Raw genomic sequence first — 25,015 nt, forward strand, 5'->3', positions numbered from 1 at the left:
CGTGCTCGATCCAAGTCCAAGTTTCGCTATTTGACAAATTTTATTCCTGTGAAATTACGCAACATCGTTCGATCAACGGATTGGAAAACGATTTATTTCAAAAAGCTTGAGTAAAAATTTAAGTGTTAGCTTCGTGTACACAGGTATCGAAATAAGTAAAAACTTTGTTTCTTTATCGAAATATTATTTGACTTAGACTTGTATTTTAATTATTACCAGTGACGCGTACACGTTATAGAAACGTAATATAAAAGTATAATTTCAATATTTTCCGCCCAATAAGTTCGACAATTTGGAGAAACACACCTCTAGACGTTGATTGAATCTTATGGACGCCTTTTGAATCACTCTTGAATTTCCGCCAATTTTCCTCGCGCTTTGTATCCTTCTATCCTTAATATTTAGCTTTATACCTAGATGCCGTATCGTCAAATTTTCCTTGAATTTCACTAACTTTTCAAACAACCGAATACTCTACCAATAAACTCTACTTTACAATTCTAATGGTTTACGATTAGACAATCTCCATCGGCCACGCGGATGATGTATTCATCGATCGTGATAAACACAAAGGCGGAAAGAACAGGGTACGCAGAAAACGATTGCGTGAATACGAATTTCATAAATCACGTAACAGCGATCGACGACGCCATTTGTACATCCACTGAATTTCGCGAATCGTATAACCGTGGCAGGTTGAAAAATCATGCGACGTCGCGCGAAATGTGCTTTGCTTTTTACGCGCGTGACCGGTGCAGCGCTGTGCCGAAATTGCAGGCGCGTAGCGCCCTCGAAATAAAGCGTACACGGCCAACCACTTAAAATTACCATTTTCGTCAGGACCAATATTATTATTTTCAAAAAACGAGTGAATCGAATAACGATTCCGCGATTTCCACAGAGCGAACAGTTGGATCGAATGAAACCTTGTTGCGAAGGAAGCTTTCCAGGTTTAAAGACATTTTCCCATTTTGCAATTGTTGGTTTTTTATAAGCAAAGCGCAGTATACACGAGATATCGCGTTTTAAGTATGATCATCGCAGGCTACTTTAAACTAGTCGGTTTTAAACAGCTGTAATGTGAGCGTAAACTTACAGATTAGTGGAAGGGAAAATGCTATGTGTTTATTATTTTATTATCTTTAACAGAAATAATTTCAACAGACGATTTGTTTTTTATATATAAAAATACCAAATATATGGTACGTCTAATATCGTCGTCGGATTAATTCCTTAACGACAAATGATTACCTGCTATAATGACAGCTATACAACTATAGCAACTACAATGGCTAACTGCGAAACTTTCTTTGTATAAGAATCACTGTTGTCGCTAAACTGTTTACAAAGATTTAAGTAACTTTTGGAAAGACGATAAATTACACGATGTAACAAAACAAACTTGGCACGAACGGTATTCGTCCCATACCGAGCTGCAACTATGACGCAGCTGGTAGATAAATGAGACAAGGGAAGGTTTTTACGTTTCTTAGTTTCCAATTTTTATCATTTTTGTTCGAGTAAATTATCTAATTACAAATGTGCTAAAATATACTTTTGTCCCCCCCCCCCCTTTACATATTGCAAGATGCATTGAAAAAAATACAATGCAGGATAAATGTAAACATATTTTCTCTTATTCAATTTCTTTTATGGACACTTCCTAAAAATTAGTATTATAAATGTAAATATACATTTAGAAAATTAAAAGTAAGACAAACATTTCCAAAACAATTCCCTCGATTCGTCGTTTTATTTTCAGCATGCTTTCTCCACCGAGCTAAGCTCGCGGATTTCAGTCTTAGGATGGTATGGAATTACACTGTGAACGAAAGTTTTCCCCAATCTCAAGTACTATGAAAAGTCTCCTATTTTTAACATTGCCCTTTCGCCGCACAACAGAAATTCGTGCGAACTGGATGCGTGTATTACGAAATGCTTCCGGTTATCTCCAGTTGCCGATCGTTACGCCGCGTCTCGCAGGGTAGGTATGCTGAAACCTATTTTTTCATAGCGTCCCGGTTGCCACGTAACCCCTGGCACAATGCGCACGCGAATGATATCCCGAGGGAAACGTCTTCCCTTTCACTTGTATTATATACATAAATACTTATTTCTCCTGAGATGGCGTCACATGGCGTCGCGTCGCGTCCCAGCAAGCTTCTCCTTGTCCAGAATTCGTACCACGCCTTCTAAACTCTTTTACGTTAAACGCGATATCGGCGTTTTTCGTCTTTTTCAAAACGTCGCTTAATTCTCCGATTAACTTCTCAGACATTTCCATATATCTTAATGTTTTGTTATTGTTATATGTCGTAGTTTTGTTGTTAGCGTAATATTTTGATCGAAAGTGATCAACAGATAGCGGATAGTCGTGCAAGTTCGTATCTTTACGAACGTAGGTAATTGAAAAAATGACATTCGAGTAGGAAATTGTTTTATGTCGTAAAAATTGCGACGACTATTATGTCTTGCGTATCTCTCCGTATTCTGTATATTCTGTGTATCGTTGCGCTATCAAATGTTCCATAAACGTCCGAAAACTGGCAGACAGGCTAGTGATCGATCATCTTTTGCACTTATACGCAAGTACAAATTTTTATCTCTTATCCTGTATAAACGTTACAGCTGTTGGAGCAAATACCTTTCTTGTCTTCCGAACGACGCTACTTCCTTTCGAAATCCTAGATTCGCGACATTCTTCTGTATTTTGGCTTCTCTGGCTTTCCTATATTTCCTATATTTATATAACGATATCCAAACTACCCCATCAATTAACAACAATTTATTTTTATTTCAATCGAACGGAAGCAAGTATGCGTCAATACGCGTTATCACCTTCTCGTTTATATTTTAGCGACTTGATGGGAAAACAAATTGCTTTCATTTGTTAATTTCCTGCGATCACGGTCAATAGGTACCTATGCGATTGAAATTTTAACAAAACGCTTCAATGGAGAAAAATATATTTCCGTGTAACCATTATTCGTACTTTGCCGAAAAACGCAATTTCAATTACCGTTTGAAGTAACACTTGCTACCGTTTTAACCGCTTTCGATGTTATGGGTAAATACAAAAATTTGACCTCTATAAAAGTAAATACAAAGTACGTATCTACTAAATTTTTTAACTGTCCTTCGTAATACACATGTACATGCATATATATATACAAAAGTAATAAATGTATACGTATACACGTATTAAATACAAACTAGCTAAATACAAGCTAAATACAAACACAAGTTATCGATAAAAAGTTTCATAGCCATAGTTTATAAACATTAGATTAGTGCATAAAAAATATTGTTTTCCAATATCGATATTCAAATATCGTGTATTTAATGAAAATAAGGTAATCACGTATCTGGAAAAAGAGACCTCTACCTCGGTGACCTTGATCTTCGAATATATCGTATAATAGAATAAAGCGAGAAAAGGTCCTTGAGTGACGCGCACATATCCGAGCCATAGGATAGTCATAGACCAAAAGTTATGAGAAAAAGAAAATTCTACGCTGTTACGTTACATTTACTCCAGAGAATAAGTAGTTAAAAACGAAACTGCAGACACATGTGCATGGAATTGCGATTCTTAGATCGAGGTTAGATCAAGTTAGATTTTGAATGAAAAATCGCAAACTTTGCTTTCATCGACTCGATGAAATCCAATAATATGAATATGATCTCGAAAAATTCTTCTGCTCCTTCTACGAACGAATATTTTCTTTTAAATATAAATTCGCCAAAGTCTATATAGCACAGTGACTTGTTCCAGTATCAAAACGCGGAATTTTCGCCTTGGCATCACGTCGGTACGTACTATGTGCTGGATATATGCACCAGTAGCCGGATCCAGGAAATCGCACGAATGGTTGACCGTGAGATGAATGTATCCTTGCTCCTTTAAACGCTCACATGTCTGCCAATGGTTTTCAGTTGAAAAGCCCAACAATTTATCTTTATCGTTGGGGATTGATAAGAATTTGTGTAAATAGAAATTTTAGGCATTGCAATCGTGAGCAAATGCGAAGGTAACTGGTTGCAAGAAACGCCGAGACATCGCGACGAAAGTGTTAGATGCGAAGCAAAAAGGTAAGTTGGAAGTTGAAGCGAGATCGAGTGAGACGAGGAATCGAAGTTCGAAGTTAGGCAAATAGCGTGTAACAGAAATCATTTAGGTATGCGTGTCCTCGTGTACGTATATCGTGGTAAACGTAATGTGAAAAGTAGTTTCCTCTTTGTCGTAACTTTTGAAACACGATCGTTCCACGCCTCGGACAAAGTGCACGTAACTCAGGACCCTCCGCAGCATATTCGAAATCGAAGAAAAGCGGGAACGAGTCTCCGTTTCCCATGATGCACGATTGTCGAAAGTAACCGCCATAAGATTCGATAGACTTTCTCAACGAGTGTCTAGTTTCATCGTTACGGATCGTTCGAACGATTATCTTCTCTTACAACCGCAAAGTTTCTTTCTTTCGATCGCTAATAAATACGCGCTCGGATTTCGAAACGTAAAATCTCTTCGTAAGACGCGTAATAGCAAAGAGAAATACGAGAAAATAGGAAATAAGTCTCGTAAGAGATAATTTATACGTATAGCTTTAATAACTCGTATCGCAACAGGAAATCCTCGTCGCAAACTCGACTAACACTGGCGAAAAACTTTCGCGAATAACTCGCAATACTTTGGCTGTTGCGTCGCAACGAATAAAAACTTGGCATTCTATAGGCGTAAACATAATTCATCGAAACGGTGCGAAACGAGCGCAAGTTTTTTGAAAAAAAATCGCAGCTCGTTGGCGGAAAATTATATCTCCGCTTAACGAACGGCATAAAATTCGTAAGCTCGATTCCCCGTCGCGTCCAACGTGCGTTTAAATATTTAAAAGCGTTTTCTCTGCCTGCTAGGCACTAAGCTGCGCCACGCCAACACCGTCCCGCGGGTAACGTCATCTCCTTCCGCGTATTCGCCACCATTTCCGTCGAGGTTTGTACTCGCAGCTCCCTCTTTATTCCTGATCAAGGAACAAGGAACACCCATGGAGCGCAGCGTTCGTGTTCTATGAACTTCCCTCGTCCGCGCTAGAAAACTTCGGAAACGGAAGCAGTTAAAAGATAGAAAGTCCGCCGCCGCTAAAATTATTTCAGCTGTCCGTTTATTTGAAATTTGTCGCGGCAAAGGAAATGCTGCGTTGTTCTAGACGTTTCTCACAGCCTATTGCCATTTTGCTGCACGTTTTACATAAAACATTTTAATTTGAATATTTACGCTTGGATGATGCGCGTCCGTGGAAAAAGAAACCGATACGCTGATGAAAAGACGTCAAATATAGTAATAACACCATGCTGAAGTTAGCGAGGGGATGATCGAATCGTCGATGAGAATTTTATGGTCGTATCGAGTGGTAAAACCGAGGAGAATGTTTTATCTCTTATAAAGTTGTTGAATTTTCCATTGAACCAATGCTTTGTAACTTTCGTATTAAATGTACTGTAATGTTGGAAACATTAAAAATGCCGGGATTAGAAGTTTAAAAGATTCACGCGTATGGCAAATGTTTCCCAATATCGAGTAGATCAAACAGGGATAGCGATGGAAATGAAAATTTCCGTTACGCTTTTACTAAATTCTTTCAAATGCTTGTTCAGAAGATCGTCATTTACGAAACAGAAGAAAATTCGTACTAAAAGCCAGTTTCATTTGCAATGTATATTTAATGAAACTGTCGATTGGAAATAATATAAATGAATCTCCGCGAACAAACTATTGGGTATGCGTGAACATTTCTTTATTAAAAACCTATCAATTCGTTCTTTCTTGTTGGCAGAATTTGATTGCTTTTACATTTACATATTTCAATTTCTCACAAATACGTAATAAGACCGCAGTTTATTTATAACCGTCGATACAACTTTGTTACCCGTTAACATATGGAAAATCACGATAAACGTTCTCTATATCCGTCATGATACAAATTTTCAAGAAAGAACAACTGTTCTTGGGTACAGTTTCTTTTAAATTATAACGACTCTAATGTTTTCATCAAGTATGGCCGAAGAAAATGATAGAGCCGCGCACAACAACGACGTTACCACCGCGTCGTTACAACAAAACCTTCTAACGAGCAACGTGTACGTATGTGGCTCGCGTGTCGAAGATTATTCGATATCAAAGCTCCTGGAGAAAAGAAACGGCCACGGAATATAATATTTCGTGAAATACGTTAAATCCGGCTGTCTAAGTCGACTGTGGCGCGCGATCCAATTTTTGCACGATCGCGCGTTTTCTACGGAGTTTGGCCGCGTCGTAATGTCGCAAATTTATCGCAATTTCGCGTTCAGAGGTAAGCAGAAATGCTAGCTAAGTATGTACTTAGGTCTTAAGTTGTTGCATACACGCGTTTGTGTACGGAGAACGGATACCTTGACACGGTTCACGCGCACGTTACCATCGTCACCGTGTTACATACGTGCATAGTAATCTTTCTATCGCAACGATAAATTATCGTTTGGAACGCTTTCGCTCAATGTACGAAGAGATTCGAGGAAATATCGCCGATCCAATGGAGAACTCGCATGTAATTTGATCGCTATGTGACTATAGCATACGCGGAAGCGTACAACATATTTGACGAATGAAAGAATTTATTATACCCGCTGTATTCGGATAATCTGTCACAGAACGGTATTCAGAGTCCGTACAAATTCTTGCCACACCATTTGCTTCGAACTATAGAGAACGATGGTGATTATATGTACGTACTCGTTGTTAATTTCATATTACGTAATTACGATTGAAGTTTTCTGCCTCTAAACACGTGTATAAATTTCGTTAATGTGGTATCATTTCGCCCCGAAACAAGAACAAGCTAATTTAACAACAGACTCGTTTTCTCTGAGTCGTGACATTTAGAAAAATCCTAAGTCTCTGAAAAATCAAAGAATGCACACGTATGATATCACTCTGGCCCGTGACTACAGATACCTATTTATCGCAGACGTTACAAAACCATAAAAATTTTCTATACAGCACGAATAGTCTTTCCCATCAAAGTTTTCTATAACAAGAGTTCAAATATAATACTTTGAGAAACCGACGTTAAGTATATAAATACTGATACAAATTTTTTGAAAATATAATGTATTGCGATATACAGAGCGTATTGAAATATTGAAAATTCATTACAAAAGATTAGTAAACAAAGAATAGAATTTAATATTTATTTGCACGTAACAAAGTGCCGGATACCACTATGGAGATAGCATAAATTCAACCATCGAGGAATTATTCACCCTGTGACGTGTCAATTTTCATGCAATTAAGGTTAAAGCGCCTTCAAAGAGGCAGGTTCGAAACCTCTCGACGCATAATGTACTAATTATTATGTCTACCGTATGTGCAATTTAATAACTATACGTATGTTTAACTTTCTCTAATAATCACCTGTGTCGGTCAACATCGTTTAACACAGGTATAACGCTTATAAATTTTAGTCGTTACCTTCATTACCTGGATTAATTAAACCTTTGCAATGTATCGATCAATTCGTGATGGAAGCTAATGAAAGTTTCACGCGTATCTTTTCTTCCTGGTCATTGTCATCGTCAACTATTAACTTTGCATCGATAGCGCTAAACGAGCTATAAAGGTTTGAAAGAATTCAAACAGTTTCACGAGTAGGTACGTATAAGTATTTTTCTAAATATTTAAACAAACTATCCATCTATTGGAGATGGACCAGCCGTCGCAACTTACTTTATCTGATACTTGTAAAACTGATACTGATATAACTTGTAAAATTCATTCTTTGATGGAATAATTTATTAATCAAATTCTCAACAGCCAGTATAACTTCTCCCACAATGTTCACCGTCCTTTTCGCGTACAATTTATTTATAATTTATTTTATTATGTACAACATTTAGATACCTTCAACGGTACGGTACATGCACGCTAACTATCTGCGATTTGTGGAAACCTGCAAATAAAGTTACAAATATTCTACCAAAGTTTGACAACAGAACTTTCCTGGCCAACCTAGTATTTCTATAGTATTCGTACGTATTCGACATTCCAAGTACGTACGTATAGACCGTAGTATAGACCGTACAATCACAGCCAAATCCAATCTTTTAAATGAAATTCTTCCGGCTAATGTAAAGATCGGCTTGATCTTACATCGCCAACTAGTTACAGAACTAAACCATTTCCAACTTGTTCTCGAAGAAACAAACATTTCAAAGCTCGTAACTTTCTAGCGTCTCTAAGTCTGCCAAGTAAGTAAGTAAGTAAGTAAGTAAGTAAGTAAGTAAGTAAGTATCTATACCGAAGAGATGCGCTCGTGTCCATCGCTTTCCGAGTCCTGAGGGAGTTCAGTAGCTTTGATTTCGAAGCCGCAGCCGCAACACACGTTACTGCCAATTATTCAACGTACACATTGTCCCATTGTGAATCAGTCGAGAGATGGTGGTCGATTACTGCATCCGAAGTGGAGTCGTTATGTCAATTTGCATAATGCATCGATTAAATAAACGGGTTGCGGTACCGTACGATGTCGTAGAGCACGGAAACCGAAGCATGCCGGCCGCAAAACAACTATTGACAGCCGAATTCTCCATACTGTCCACGTATATCGTAGCAACCATCGAACGTATTGAAATTAACGCGCCCTCCTCCCTTCTTTTTCCTTTCTACCAACCCGTCCCCTACACCTACATATACACCGTCAGTCATCGTGCACGAGCGCCAGCCTCATCACGAGCCATAAATGCTTCATAACGATTATGAGCCTGCCGACAGCGTCATTACGGATGACTGACACCGCGGCCAGTTGTCTTTCGGCATTAATTGGAAGCGTAATTGCAACGATCGCACCGTTTCCCGTAACATTTTGACGGATCACGTTAAATTCGTCGCGACCAGTGAGAATTTCAGCAACGGCTGACAGCCCCTCGCGCGATCGTTCGTCGGGTAAAGTTCCATTTGACGATCGACAGATTTTTATTGGTTACCTTTGGTCAACTTTATTACCGTCGCGACGACGAATATCGGATGGGTTGCGAATTCTTAGAAAATCATTTCTCGCAATTTTGCCCGGATATCGTGTATTAATTATTCGTGGTACGAGTCTCGGTTTACATCGACCAGTTTGTAGTCGATGAGTAGGTATAATCTATGAGAGATATTTGGGCAAACTGTCGAGGATAGTTTGGATTTTAAATGTTATCGCGTGTAATATAGCTTTTATTAAAAATTAGACATCAGAATTATTCAGCTTGCCTGTAAAGTCATCTACGTTTTAAAAGCTCCTTCCTGCTCAAAGACTTCTTTGAGAGTCAAAAACTGACGTTCGTTAAGCAAAAATAGGAAAATCGAAAATGTAGCTATAAAATAAAATTTATCGTTACGTATATCGAGTCACTAAAACTTTCATACCCATTTCACGGTGAACCAAATTGCAACAGCGAACATGTACATATATGGTTTATATACCGTACAAGAGAAAGGAGTAGAATGAAACAGAATATTAAGCGGAGCACGGCGTCGCAAAATATTTGCAAATGATCAAAGTCAGAGGTGTGCAGATGGATCGAGATACATCGCTTAGAAAAAGATTTCGATACGAATATCGTCACGATTAATAAAAATCACGAATGCGTAACTAGTAAATCTTGATTTATATTAAACTAGCCGCACGGGTAATGGAGACCGTGTTTAAAATGACAGCCAGACAGTTTGCCGAGACAAAATCTACGCGTTATACGGCCATCTTACAGACATCGTGTGTCCGGTATTTTAGGTACAGTCTTTACGACCGTGTCGTTGAAAATTGCTTATAATCGCAAATACAATTACAGCTCTATTTTAATATAGTTGCTAGGTACGTGGTTGGTTGGGAATCAGAAGTTTCAGTTACTTACTCGGCTCGTCGACATCGCCAAGGAAAACTTCCGCCGCAACAAACCAAACCAGCGTGCTCATCAGCAAAAGCATCCCCTTCATCCTGGGACTGTGTGTAATTGAACAGACGAGTCCTGGCGAATCCCCCTGCTCCCCCTCGAATATCCAACACCTTAACTCCAGGATAGCAAGTTGCTCGAGATAGCTGATAAGTTTCAATGAATCTAGTTCTCCGATAGGTTGAGTCGCAACTTCGCCTGCGAACCGATTCTCTCCGTCTTCTGGGATTCCAGAAGCTATTCGTCGTGGCACACCGTCGCGCCAACTTCACACAGCACACTCGCTTCTCTGTAACTTCACATCGCGATTTCTACCGCTTCTACTTCTAACTTCTTTTCACCAACTTATCGACACGAACGAATAAACCCGAATATTTACGTACGTACAACTTGGACAACGTTCATCGACGTCGGATGATCGACGATAGTGCAGCTTGCCAGAGACGAGAAAACCGTCGATCAACTTTCGCGTTACCGTGACCGTAAACGACCGCATACACACGCGTAGAATAATGCACAGGCGCGTGTCGAGCAAACGGATCGAACGGGGTTCATTCACGAAACGACCGAACGAGAATGCGGCTCGACGAGGGTGCTTCGTCTTTTTTTTAAAGTTGCTCGGTCATCCCCTTCGATGCAACTGCGTGCGTTCTCTATAAAACGTCTTCGTCGTTATTAATGGAGTTACTCGATCGGTTAATCGTACGCTCCGTCCACGGTCCATTAACGCTCGCTTCATACACGGTTACACATCACACGACTTGCCGTCATCGTTCGCCGATAATGACGTAACGCTGCCCTTTTTCAGCGCAAGTTGGCCGCGTAGGACGCGCTGTTCCAAGCGACGGAAATAGACGACCCCGACGATGCTGATGATAACATCGAACCGGTGTCATTAGGGTCCATCGGATACGATCGCCTCGGAGGGTGCATGGGATGTCATCGGAGTCGCTTTATGGTTCACCATGATGTATCGGAATCCCGCTACGTCCGGTGAAGACGACGACTCCGCTATCTTTTCGATCGCCACGATCACCCAAACGATCACGAATATCAAAACTAACGAGCAACAACGAGAACTCCTACTTTCTGTTCGAGCGAACCGTTACAAACTCGTTTTCGTCCTGGATACGGTTCTACGACCAGTAGCCTCCAAAGTACTGGTAACTCTTGGTCCCGCTGGAAATACGAACGATTAAGGTCGCTTGCTGGGAATCGATGGATTTTTATTCATCCGCTGGAATGCTCCATCGAAACGCAAGAACAAGGACAACCGCTTGTAAAGAGGTATCAGATTGCATCTAATTATATTCCTTTGTTCCAACAGACCTAATTTCCATCCTATTCACTGTTCTGCGATTACCTCGAGCTGTAAAACAGATCTGTACAATTACGTTAAAGGCGTACACAAAATACGAAAGATAGCACCAATACGACGAATCACGAGTTTTAAGGGCAATAATTTGTTTCGTGTTACGATCGTTTTACCAACGGATAATAAGCGAAGCGTATCGGTAGGGAAAATCAGTGGAAGTATGGCGAATATCGACGGAATTCAGGGAAAAAGTCGCGTAATCTCAGCGCGTGGTAGAAGGCGCGCTCACTGCTGCGTTGCGGCAGGCCTACTGACAGGGGCAACCGAGCTTTCGGTTCGGGTCGGCACGATTCGTGCGATTTCGCCACCCTTCGGCTCCAGTTTGGCTTAAAGCATTCTCCGACCACTTTTCATACCCCCTCCTGCCACGCTCTGATCACTACAGGCTATTCCCCTTGTTCAACCCCCGCTGAACAGATAAATGTTAGAAAACGGTGTGAGAAGCTCCAACGTCGTATTTACTATTCATTCGTTATCCAGGGGATTAGCGGAGAACGTTTGAAACCGATTACGGGTTATTTAGGTTCTACTCCGTGTGTGTATGTTATGATCGCGCTGTTGATTGACGCGAATAAAGAACATCGGTGTTAGAATCGATTCTAGCCAATGATGCTCTGGCTTGGTTGGACGATCGAGTCAGTTCGTATTTTATGCGCAGCCCTGTCCGTAAGTTATTCCACGTTTTTTGCGTCTTTTCGTTCGTCAAATTATTCAATCCTTCTCGTTCTAAAGACTCTCGACGCGATTAATCGATAATCATCGAATTTTTTCGAAACGAAGTTTATCAAATAACGGCGAATTCTACCATAGCATTTTTAGCTTGACGATCACTGTGTGTGTCTAGCGGGTATAGGAGCAAATTTATGTTCAGCATATTAAAAACCATGTTATAAATTCGTATAAAAGCCAATAAAGGAAGTTTGAACGCAAGCCCCTGTATTAATTATTGCTACTTCTCTCATTAAGCTCGTTAAATTTGAATCGCTGGTTAATCAACGCGTATCGTTACCTCGTTTGTTGTTTATCTAGAAAGTAAAAGACAACAGAAACTCTATATTAAACAGAATAATTTTTAACACGGTAATATGATAAATCTATCCATTGTTTCTGTCGAAACTTTGTCCACCACAAAGTATCAAAATTTATGTCTCGAGTTATATCTGAATTTTTTAAACGCACCATAAAACTGGCGCAGAAATATTTCGAAGCAGTCATTTACCACATTTTATCGCACTACGTGTGTCTGCGGATAATCACTGAAGCAATAAAAAAGATTATTTCTCAGTTCAATGCCTCGATTTCTTATTAACTTAGGATTAATGCGTACATATACATGTATATGTACATCGAATATTTAAGATGACAAATAATTCGGAATAAATGATTTACAAAATAATTATTTCTTCGTCATTAAGATTTCCTCCATTTCTGGTATTTACGTATCAAATACAAAGCTACTTACTTTCAATTTTTTATAAGGTATAAGCTAACGTATTTATAAGCTCGTCTTCGTCACCGATTTCCATCATTTCCGAATACACTGCTTTCAAGAATCTTTATGCGAATACTAAACTAAACTAAAGAAATGGCAACTTAAATGGAGATTCGTTTTACCTATCGAAGACTACGACAAACGTTTTATCTTAAATACTCGATATATGTTTGCGCGTTACACGAATTCATTTTCGTACTTTTAAATTTCGCATAAACGCATAGAAATCCACTACCTGATTATATGATACGCACAAAGTACTATTTTATCATTATCGTCAAAACTATTATCAGCTGAAACTGAGATTTGGATTTCATTTGTAAGGATGCGGGTCTAAGTTGTCGAACCGAAAGGAGCACGCCGTATTTGGAAAAAGTCTCAAAGTCTCTATGAAATCGAAAACACAATTGTCACTCGTAAATAAACACCGATAACGAGACACCTCTCGAAGCTGCTATTTATCAACTATTTATTACTTAGCAATTCGTTGATCTACGATTCCTTTAAAATTTACAGGTACGTGTTACTGTTAAATGTACGAAATGTTCGTGTTCCATTAGTTACCGTTACTACGCTGTTACCGTATCTTTTTATTAGGAAGTGTATCAGATATCCGGAAATAGCTATCCTACTACCCTCCATCGGCAGTACGACGAACTTAACAGCGTTTCATGCGCTCAGCCGATTTTTACGAAACTTTCATCGGCCTTTGCAACGCAAATACACTGCCGCGAAACCTATTAAAGCGCGGTAGAAAGGACAAAAATGGATTCGTATGTCCGAAAATGTTGCAATATTTCTACGTGGAAAGTCGAGCCAGCCGTTATCCAAACAGCGGGCAGCTTTTTTCTCTCGCCGCGCGGAGAAAAAACTTTCCCGCCTGCAATTGAAAACCGTCCCATTTGAATGTCGAACTTTCGAATGAACATTTTCATAAATATGTATCACGGGTTGGTGCTTTCTCGGCTTTTGCCTTCGTGCAAACTCCACAAAGGGAATAACATTTTTTCCTCCTCGGCATTTCTTCTTTCTTTTTTAGTCTTTTCTCGTCGTTTTTCTCTTTTTTTCGTCATCCTGAGAATAAACCGAACGGTGCGCGATTGCGATAAACTGTTAAAGCTTGATTATTGGATTACGCAAACCGTACACGTCATTCCTCGTTCATCTCGATGCTGCGGGGAATCGATTTGCGCACGTGCGCTCGATCGGCCAGCCGTGTCGTGGAAATGTACGATGGTATAAACCGCTTCGTGCCACGTTACAGCGTGGTGGGCCGTCTTTTATATTATCGTTTGTTAGGAGCTTTACAATATCGACTAGAACTAGGTTTTTAACTTTTCACCAGCGTAATAAAACTAATAAAATACCGATCCAAGACGCGTATCCTTCTATATCTAGAATCAGTAGCAATTACTTATTACAAAACTACTGCGAACTATTTTACATCAGATAGCCACATATTTCATTCCAATTTCTTCGACATGCATTCGCAATTTGCGATAGCAGCCTTATAGATCAGCAATAGCGCACGGTTGTAAATTTGAGCGGTTTTTGGTAATAAAATACCCTTTCATTTAGATATCTTTGTCAGTATTTTTATACTTTGGACAATAATTCTAGCGTCGAGTAACTAAATATCTCTAGCGCAGATTTAAACACGGATGAACAAATTTCCAGTCGCTAGAAGAAGTGTTTCAAAGAAACTCTTTCATCCGTTACGAAGCTTGTTACGAGGACGTAACGTTTAAAAGATCGGCAACCTAAAGATACTGTTACCATATCCGTCAATTATGATCTCTCGAGTCGGTTACAAAGGATTTCATCAAATGAAATAGGAGGTGGCACGTTCGTCACCATTACGAGCGGGTTGCTAAAAGCACAGAAAAGTCGACAATCGTGCGCTCGAGAAGGTAGTTTATTGCTTCTGCAATAAGTTTCTAGGGCGCACCCTAAGAAAGGGGTTAAGTTCAGAATACACACTAACCACGCGATGCGGGATACTCGGAATTTTAGGATGTCTTCGCGTGATAATACAACGAATACCAGATTTTTCGTGATTCTATTATTCAAACGCTATCGATAATGACAATAACACGATTTATCTATGGAAAGAAGAAAACACGTTTTGCCATAGAATTTTTTGCATATTTTTAAGCTAACATATCGATACGAAGTAACTCTGACCTTGTTCGATGTATTAACAAATTTCTAGCAGGAATTTAAAAAAATGTTTACATTTATCTCATAAAAATGTTACGACGAAATCCTTTAATTTTAATAGCGTTAAAAACGCTAAACTTTCGTGATTGGATATAGATGCTCGTTCGACATCAGAGCTATCGAAATAAGGAAATTTCGTGTTCTGTTAGTTGTAAATAAGTAAAACTTCTACGCTCTTCAGATCTTCGCCTTTGCCAGAATTATTTTAGTTTATTCTACGTTTAGCGATGCGCGAATGTTCATAGTTATACAAAAGCATAGTGTCTCTGTAATAGCACGATGAGTGCAACTTGCGAAATTGAAAATGTTCCGTCCTTTTTTATCCACAAAGAACGAGCGAAGAAGATAAAAAAGGATAAGAAAGAAAAAGTAACGATAAAATAAAAAGCGATATTTCGTTAAACAAGGGGAACATTTCATGGCGCGCTCGGAAAGAACAACGACGAAAATAGCCAAAACGAATTCTTTAAAAAGCGCTTGAAGGAAGAGAGAAACACCGCGTCGCGTCGCCGTCGTGACAAGATTTACTTGTTTCAACCCTTTGCCCTCAAACGTCATCCCTGTTTCATCTCTGCCACGTCACGTGTTTCTTATGGCAAACTGTGCAAGGTGTGCAAATCACGAAACCTTGCGCTGTTGCAACATTTAGCAGGCAATTTTCTAGCGAAATTTAACTTGAGCAGATTTATTAATTCAACAGTTACCAACGAAATCAAGTACACGTGCACATACCTAGAAATACGTCCTCGACTATCGATTTTCGTTCCCTCCAAATAATTATAACTTGGTTGATTTTACATTTCCGAACATGACATTTTCCATACTCCTATATTTGAAACCTATATTTTTTAAGCGAATATAGAACGATATTAAACTTTGTTAACGGCTGCAGTAAACCACCTTTTGCGTTTGCGAATTTACATCGATTGGACACTACGTATCTAGTTATTCGAGCAAGTGTCTCTGATGAGGACTTTGTTTTCTCTTTCGAGTCATCGAGCATCTCCATTCTCCGGTTACTCGACATTTTCATCCGTCTCTCGTATAAACCAACCGATGAATCAAAATCAGATTTGCCAACGTTTCCTGTTTCGTTGTAAGACACACGATGCATAAATTTCACTGTATATCGTCTCTGTATTTCGTCTGACTATTGATATTCGCGCAAATTAAGATCTTTTTAGACACAACTAAGAAAATAAAACCCTCGTAGAGACTTTCTTTCCGCTCCCTAAATATTGAAAAAATAAGTAGCCATCTTAGATAATTTCTGACGCGTTACGTGTATTTTATATATTTGTTCGCCTTTAAACTTCTTAAATATATAAAAATTCACAATCTACTTATCGCGCTTGATCAGGCTACCTATTACATGTTTCTACTACCTCGGCAAGTAACTATGTAATACACATTCGAAAGTTACTCTATTCGTGGTATCTTATTGAATATAACAAGAAAGTATATCTACGTTTGTAGGATTCCGTAAAAGCAAACGAATTCAATATTTCAGAAGCGCAGAGATCCCCGGACACAATAATAGATTTTTCACGGCGTTGCCGATGCAGTTCCTTGAACCGTCTCTAAAAAGCAGCTAGGTGGGACATCGGATTTGCTGACACGAAATCCTCGTTCTTGAACTGAACCCCTGGGATCGGAGCAGATCCGACTCAGGGTAAATATTGGAATCACGATGAATCTCGTAGATCGCCGTCCCGCTAGTCCGACCCTTTCCTATAACGACTTTTGTTCTTGTAAAACTATAACGTTTTTAGAAGCGATTTACTACGAAGAAATATTCTTCTGGCTCTCCCAATTCAGGTATAAAGATAAAAATAACAGTTAGAACGTTCCAATCCGCTCATATACGATATATTAATCCACGTCGAGCGGATACGATACGGCTACGTTAAACTAGATAAAAAGTTAACGATACAAATTTTGTTATTCTTCTATGCCACGAGCTTTGTCAGCTTCGCATACGTATATTCCGTGTGTTGGTTGAAACAATGTCCGTCATCTTGTCCGTATCATATTTTTCGAAAGTTTCTTCGCATACTTGCACTTTAAATTTCAACAAGACCGTGACGAGTCCCACGTTTGTCCGATTTCCAGCACATCTTGCACCTGCAAGTGCAATTATTCGAAATTATTTTATCAGTTGTTGTCATTATATTGGTCTTGAAGGTAGGAAACTTTGCATTAATTAAATGTTGCGTTTCCTCAGATACGTTCGGTGCAAGTAAATAGATTTACACAATTTATTCGTTGAACACTCTACGCTCTAGCAACTGCATCGAAGCCTTAACGCGTTACCAATACAATTTCTAGGACCATCCCTAAAATGCAGATAGAACATCGAATGTCTGCTTCTCGCGTTGTCATCCGTGAATCTTTCAACATCGAAGACTTCCGCATTCGGATAAATTCTCAGATCTCTATGAATCGGCTAAACAGGAATGAAAATGTTTTAACCCTTTCGTATGGTTGCTTTCGTTCCTGAGAACGTGTAATCCTCTAACGCTGTTCCGAAGAGTCATAATGCCACTAGATACTTTCTCAACGTTTCTCTGTACATACGTATACAAAAAAAAATAGGAAAAAATATTCAAATACGTAGGCGCTGTAAATTTTCTAATCAATAAATGACCTTTCAAAAAAATAAATTGCAATGCTTATGTAAAAAGTAAAGGAATTGGGAACACGCGTCCAAATACTTCGTTTCTCTACGAAAATAGCTCTCTTCGATCGCGAATACATTCATCTCGTTACTGAAAGCGCAAGAACCGATCAGGTCGGCGGTGTATCTCGCCGAGATTTCACGACACTCGATCAGCTCGCCTTCCGCGATCAATCTGTCCAGATACTCGTCGAAGTGGTCCGACCACTCTAGCAACAAGTGAAACATCTCCTTCAACTTTCCGAAGGTGAAGACAGGCGAAAGCCTGGTTCTTAAGGGCCTCCATCTCTCCGCTTCTAGTCTGAAGAGATGTTCCGATAATGGCTCGACCTATAAAATATGCGTCGATATATTGGCAAACTTAAGAAATGCTTTTTATCGCCGCACCGGCGAGTTAAATCGAAGGAAGATTTTCGAAAGGCTATTTACTTTCCTTCAACCATCTTTTACCGCTATTTTTTACGCTACATCTCTAAAGTACACTTCGGGAAACAACGTACTGAAACTAAAAGTAATAAATACTGCGAAACCATGGAATATAGAAGGTTCGATGAATTTGTACGTTTTGCAAGTGCTAAATTGAGTTACTGGTTAACTCGTTGATTGTCATCCGAATTTTATACATATTATTTCCAAAGCGACCAAGGAGAAACGTAACTGAAAGTTCGTCTTAACCAGGAAGGGCACGGTTATAAAAGATAAATAACGAATAAAGTATTTCCAAATTGTCCACGTGCGTTTAGCAGTGAATAAAAATGAACAGAATATTCGGGAAATCGTTCAATTCTGCATTTGAGAATTTTGATAAATTCGAAAGGATAAAATTAATCAACCATCGATATAAGTATAGAAAATCGTCTTTAGCAAAATACATAGGTACATTTACTATTTTGCGGATTATATTGATAGAACGTAACGTAATGCTATCGGCAAGGCAATATAGAGGAATCGATGCTGACGTATCTAGCCAAATTGGCACCCATCAGTGACATTTAAAAGTTTACACGAGTCGCGTCCAGTAACATTTAATTTCACGAATTAACTCGAATTACATTCGAATTACAAAGATACCCTAACACGTTGGCTGCACTTGCAAACAGCTTCGTACAAGCCGACAAATCTTACGCGATCCATTAAAGTTGAAATTGCGAAATAAAAGCAACCGACTTGCCAATCGCTCGCCTGCCTTGTCCCGTTCAAGCTCGGGGCTACATGAAATTTCTACAAAAGCGTAATCACCAGAGATTAAGGGCGAATAAAACAAAAAAACACGTAAGAATCTTTGATCCGGGGATCAGAGAGCGAGTCGAACGCCAAACACGTTCCCCTTTTATCGTGCAATAAAAGAAAAAACCTGCCCTCGCACCCTCTTTTAATGACCAACCCCGTGGAACGTAAATCGATACGCTTCGCGACGCAACGCCGGCAGGCATTCATTTAATTAGCCAGCTTCGACTGAAAACGAAAAAAAAATAAATAAAAGGGATCGAAGAGGAGAGGGAAAAGGATAAAAGAAACAGTATAAGGGTAAAGGGGAAAATAATCCAGTCGTGAGCAACGGGCGCGCACCATGTTGTTACGTCTTCGTTCTCGTTGAAACGAAGCAATTTACAACACAAGCAAACGGGGAAAAAGCGCGGCATGCGACGTTGCAGGTGGTTCGTTATGCCATCAAAGGGCGAATCGAGTTCCACTCAAGCACAGTTATTAAATGCAACATACAAACGTGTTGTGCAACATTGATTTTCTCTAATTGCCCTTGTTCCTGGTCCGTCATGGCTGAATTCCCAGCGAATCGTTGTCGTGGATTGTCCTCACCCGTTTCACAGGGGGCAGGGGGTTAATTAATATGCATTGTCATTTAATTCGTCCCCATTGTCGGTACGTGCGCGGGACGAAAAAACAAAGGGAGAAAGGCCGAATTTTCACGGACGACTTTCCAGGAAGAGACGAGATCGGGGATTATGTACGAAGGATTTCTAATTTATGAAACAATCGCTTTTACAAATAGATGAGGCTAAAAAGTCACTGTAATAAAGACGAGCCGCGGTAACTGTTTATGCATTTTCACGGTAGAGTTATCAGAATGGCCAAAATGAATAATTTGTCATTTTTTAGAGATTTATAACGATGCGTGTTTTGCGATTCTTGAACGATTTTTTACAAGATATATGGATTACTCCTCTACTTCTTCACCGAGCCCCACGATCATCCCTATCTGTTTAGTAGCGAAAAAATAAAGAATTTTTAACCGATGTGCATCTTATTTTCGATTAAACATAATTCTACACAGCGGAGTTAAATTTTGCTATTAAATTAATTAAGAAAATTAAATAAAACTATCGATTAATTTCACAATCCTACACGCACTTCGTAAATAGAGAATCGTAAATAACGAAATAGATAAGTATAATCCAATTGCGAATAATATTATTATACACGGGTCGCTATACATGAAAGTAAAAAATTTCAGTTCCCTAATTTACGTGATACAGAAACATAATACTATATAAGTATTGAATATCTATATCAACTTTTCAGGGGGTTATTAATAACAGATTCTCGACACCGTGAAAAATTTTATGACCGTACATTTAATACCGCTAGAGTGACACGAATGCAAAAGGGGTTTTATCTTTAATGCGAGTTTCCTATTTCGATAAAATACTGTTTCGTACCTATAACAAGTGGAAAATACTTGGCAGAATTTATTTTGTCCAATTGCGCGTAGTCGTGATAAAGTATCATTTATTGCGCGTAAACCGTGCTACTTTGGTACAGATTATCTCCGTTATCTCTGTAAATAATATTTTATCGAATCGTCTACAATTGCACGAAATAAATAAGTTTTCGGTGCGGATAAAACGTATATGCTACATGTTTAGCGGGTATATTACATTTATCACGATATACGCTAGCTATAAAATATCATTTATCAACCGACTTCTTTTTTATGCGTTACGTTCGTTTCATTCGCGAGTACAGCAAACAATTACAAATTCAAAGCACCCTGGCCTTTCAAAGCATGCAGTTATTAAAAATCGATAACTTGTATTTTTTGGGTTAAAAATACACACATTACAAAGGATATTCATGACATTTATAGCGCCATAAAGGAATAGCGTAAAATCTTTCAATTTAAATAAGTCTAAACTATTAAACATACCAGCAATTTTGTAAAAGCTATTGCAAACTTATCCTAAATATAACAAAAATATCTACATATGCATTTCCTTCCAATCAACTTCTGTTGAAATCTATTGCATCTTTTTTAGCAGGTTTTAACATCGTACCAACTGCTTATACATATATAGGTGGTTATTAGCGACGATAACGAAGATGAAAAATATCATAAGGATCAGACTTTCTTATATACAACATCGTACCGAAATCTATTTCTCGCGTAGGTCCTTCGAAATGAATTCTTGAAAAAAGTCCATTCTTTCAGACGCTCAAATTTTGTAAAATAATATTAATTTACGTACATATGTACCTATACACTGCCTATTATGCATATGAGAGTTGATCGACGTCAGAAACTTTGAAAAGCTCGGTGACGATAGCACGTGTCACATTGAAGTAGTCACGTTGGATTACTATACAGTTTGCAAGTATATACTACTTCTTTCGATACAAAGATCGTTCGTTACATATCGCCACTTGCTCTTTTTCTCTTTTCCTCTTTTCCTGCTTTCCATCGCTCTTTCGCTCCATTGTGCATGCTACTGTCAGCCATCATTACTGCCGGAAATAGAACTTTTCCCGCTTGCCTGTTCGTCAATGAGACACGGACGCGATCAAAGTAATCCCGCTACAAGAGAAGCAGCTGATGAGACAAACTAAACTGTTAGCAAGAAGAAAAAAGAAAGAGTCTACGACGGATACGGAAATGAATGGAAGAAAAGTAACAAAATCGCTTTTCTGCTCGTGTTTATGAAAGAGGAAATTATTCTGTCCGGTTGGATTATCCCGTTCCGTGTTTTTTTCTTCGTCGTTTGATCGTACGTGACCACTGAAGAGTTGCCTGACTGATTTTCTTCATCTACAACTGTACTGCATGTGTTTGAAATTTCTATCTCTAAGATGAAACAATAATTAAGCGATTAATTAAAGATAGAGTTTCGCGGTTGGTTTCTACTGATTCTACCTGAATCGTGATGAGACAATCGATTCGTCTAACCAAATCGATAAACTGAAAAGCAATACAAGTTCGAAAACTACATTTTCAGATTTATACTTCAGATTCACATTTTTATACGAAGAATGTCTAAATATTCGACGTCAAAGATCTAAAATAAAATACAAATATATACTCGTTCAAATTTGAAGCTTCTACTAATTCATTAAATACGCACGGAATGATACAAATTGATCGTCGCATCATTCCACTATCTTCCGATTAGTTTTGATCTTTTGACATTTAGAATTGTGAAATATTTCTCTAACGATCAGCAATTTTTTATTTGCAAGTCGAAATTTATTCTTTAGTTGTTTAAGGCTTCTTCGCAGTTCGAGGCTGATAGACGCTTGAGAAAATTTCATTTGAAATAAAGATACAAAAAATGATAATTCAATATAATGAATTATTCCAATTAGTTTATTACTCTTATTTCGGAAATAATATAAAGAATTTAACTCTATAGTTCGTGTGAAGATCAAATAAATGATCAGTCGGTTGTTATCTTACGTATTCCTGTTATAACTTTTTTAACAAAGCATTTATGAACCTGGCTTTATATGCTCTATGACACATGAAATATGCTGAAATCGTTTTGCAAAAAAAATCTAGTCCAACCTCCATAGCGGCTAGCTTGAACGATATACATATATACATGCTAACTTGCGTCAAAACCCGTGTGATTTTGCTGAATGTCGCTACATCAAAGGAAACTGTACGCTCGGTGTGGACAAATACCGCAACAATCTTCCTACCTTGTACACACTGAAATAACTTCGAAGATGAATGAATGACACACGCGCGTTCGAACGAATTTTTATGCGTTCTTGCACGAATTGATACGACTGTGCCTAGTTTCGCTCGTTTTTGCACTGTATATCCTACTCGACGAGCCGTATCATAAAAGGGAACTTGGATAATCAAAAAATTCCGAATTTTTCGAAATTTTGCAGAGTTATAGGACAAGTTATCAGGCAACTGTCTCCTTTTTATTACGTTCTCGTTCTTCGGGATAAAAACACAACAAATAAATACACAAAAATGAATAAATAAAGACAAATATAAACGCACAATTTGTTAAAATTCGATGTTTATATCGTCCTCAGAGTCAGAGTTAGCAGAAACGATGTTTTATATGCATCGTTCGTATACATATATGTTAGTAACAATTGAAATATCGTGGCGACTGATCGTGGACCACTCCGTAGGGTAGAAATTCTTGAAATATATTTAAAATATTCGTTGAAATTTTGTTTTAACGAATCGCTTTCGGAATTTCGCTGAAAACCTTTGCATACCAACGTACGTTGTTTTGCATAAGGAATTCGAGGAATTTTGTAATCTCATCATAATCGCCAAATCACAATAGTCATTCTGTAAAAGGCGAATTTTAATTTACTCCGTGAAGTTATAGTACGTTTAAGATACGATAAAACGAGCTAGCTTCGAAAAATATGAAATTACGATTTACGATTATGAAATGCGTGTCACGGATCTGTTCACGAGTTAGTTAGGCGATATACTATGCGTTAATGTGAGCAAAACGACGTATGTCAACTCGATCTCCGCACTCATTATATACGTATCATTATATACGTAATTTCGCGAAATTTATAAGAAAATCGGGAACCATTTTAAGTCGAATATTTACAATAAAACTTATTTTTATATCGCCAACACTCGTGAGTTGAAATATTCGTTCTTTATATGGCAGCGTTGCGATTGTTTTCTAATAGTGTAAATTTAGATAAAACTTTAATTTTTTAGTGAATACCGAATATTAATTTCATTGTATCTTCTTCTTGAAGATATTTTTCAACGCAGCGATGGATATTCTTCAAAAGTAAATTCAGATAATGCTGCAATCTTTAATGAATCTCGAATATCAACTTCTCTATAATTTCTTTATAAAGGCAATGATGGATGTTCTTGAAAAGTAGATTTTATAATACAAGAAAAATGAACTTCATTACCTGTTACAAAGTACTGTAACAGGGGAAAACAACCTTTGCAACGTTCTTCGTTCTTCTCCTCTATAGTTTCTCTCTCGGATACTGAATCCTTGCCGGGTACTTGTAAAAGTTTGCTTGTAAGAGAAAGTGGTCCAATGCATCCAGTTCCTCAAAAACATCACAAAGGTAATCTAATTACGAGCAAAATGTTAGTACCCAGCGCAAACGTAAAGTTCGCGTCGTAATTCGTAATTCCTATGAATTATTATACGATAACTATAACACATTCCTAGACGAAAGCCAAAACGAGTTACACTACTACTGTACAGTACCACATGCTCGCACAGTTTTTCGAAAAGCCTTGTCCCCGGTAACCAAGTTCCTATAAGTTTGGTGTTTTAAAAATTCACCACTCGTTCCAGGACCAGATTTAGCGAAGGACCCAGATACATCGATGCAAGAGCTTCCTTTATGAATTATGCAATGGATTCACACAGTGCGTCCGGGGTTTTGCTTCGTACGAGTTCCTGCGATCCTCCAAAATAGAATGACTATGGACACAAGGCGGACGTAGGACGACCATTATTAGCATAACCACCAACACGCTTTATCCAATCTAAATTGTTTTCAACCACGAAGATGTCAAGAGTATAAGATACCTGGAACGATTACCATCTACATGGATCCTTCGTAGTATAGTACATTATTAATATATACATCGACGCTATCCAGTCTGAATTCTTGTTGACCACAAGGACGTCAGGAATCTCGAGTAAGTCTCAAGCGATTACCACTTATAATGGATCGTTCGTAAGTAGCATCTTTGTAGTCGTTCGAAGTATCGTCATACAAATTCCTGTCCTCGAACACGCGTCCAATCGTGTAAACGACGATGCAATTGAACGAAGATACTTTTGGAAGCAGTTTTCGCGTAGATCATACAGTTTGTCACATTCGCCGATAGCGTCATCTCTATACATCCTTGTACATAATATGTCCTTCTAGGGTAGCTCCTTGTACGCAAAATACATATACCGCTCTACGTTCTACGCGTTACGTTCCAGAATTGTCTCTGTGGTAACTCGTGTTCCACCCATTCGCTATAACCGTGCTCTAATTAAAAACTGTTTGCTATTTGGGTCACAAAGTACAACGATGT

General features: G+C 38.5%; 1 protein-coding gene and 1 pseudogene across 2 annotated transcripts in view; both read right to left on the bottom strand.

The window, feature by feature from the left end:
* Nucleotides 1-11,017, bottom strand: part of LOC117212156 (hemicentin-1-like) — a 54,328-nt gene extending 43,311 nt beyond the window's left edge. Inside the window, exon 1 of one of the 2 annotated variants that reach the window (XM_033456674.1) lies at nt 9,925-11,017. In XM_033456674.1, the coding sequence (XP_033312565.1) occupies nt 9,925-10,006 (82 nt within the window). In that variant the 5' untranslated portion in view covers nt 10,007-11,017. The remainder of the gene's footprint in view (nt 1-9,924) is intronic. The other variant, XM_033456688.1, reaches the window with a different exon arrangement.
* A 5,999-nt stretch (nt 11,018-17,016) lies between these two features.
* Nucleotides 17,017-19,504, bottom strand: LOC117212774 (annotated as a pseudogene).
* Between the last annotated feature and the right edge of the window lie 5,511 nt (nt 19,505-25,015).

This window comes from Bombus bifarius, unplaced genomic scaffold (assembly GCF_011952205.1).
Source record: "Bombus bifarius isolate JDL3187 unplaced genomic scaffold, Bbif_JDL3187 scf7180000007970, whole genome shotgun sequence".
Lineage (NCBI taxonomy): Eukaryota > Metazoa > Arthropoda > Insecta > Hymenoptera > Apidae > Bombus > Bombus bifarius.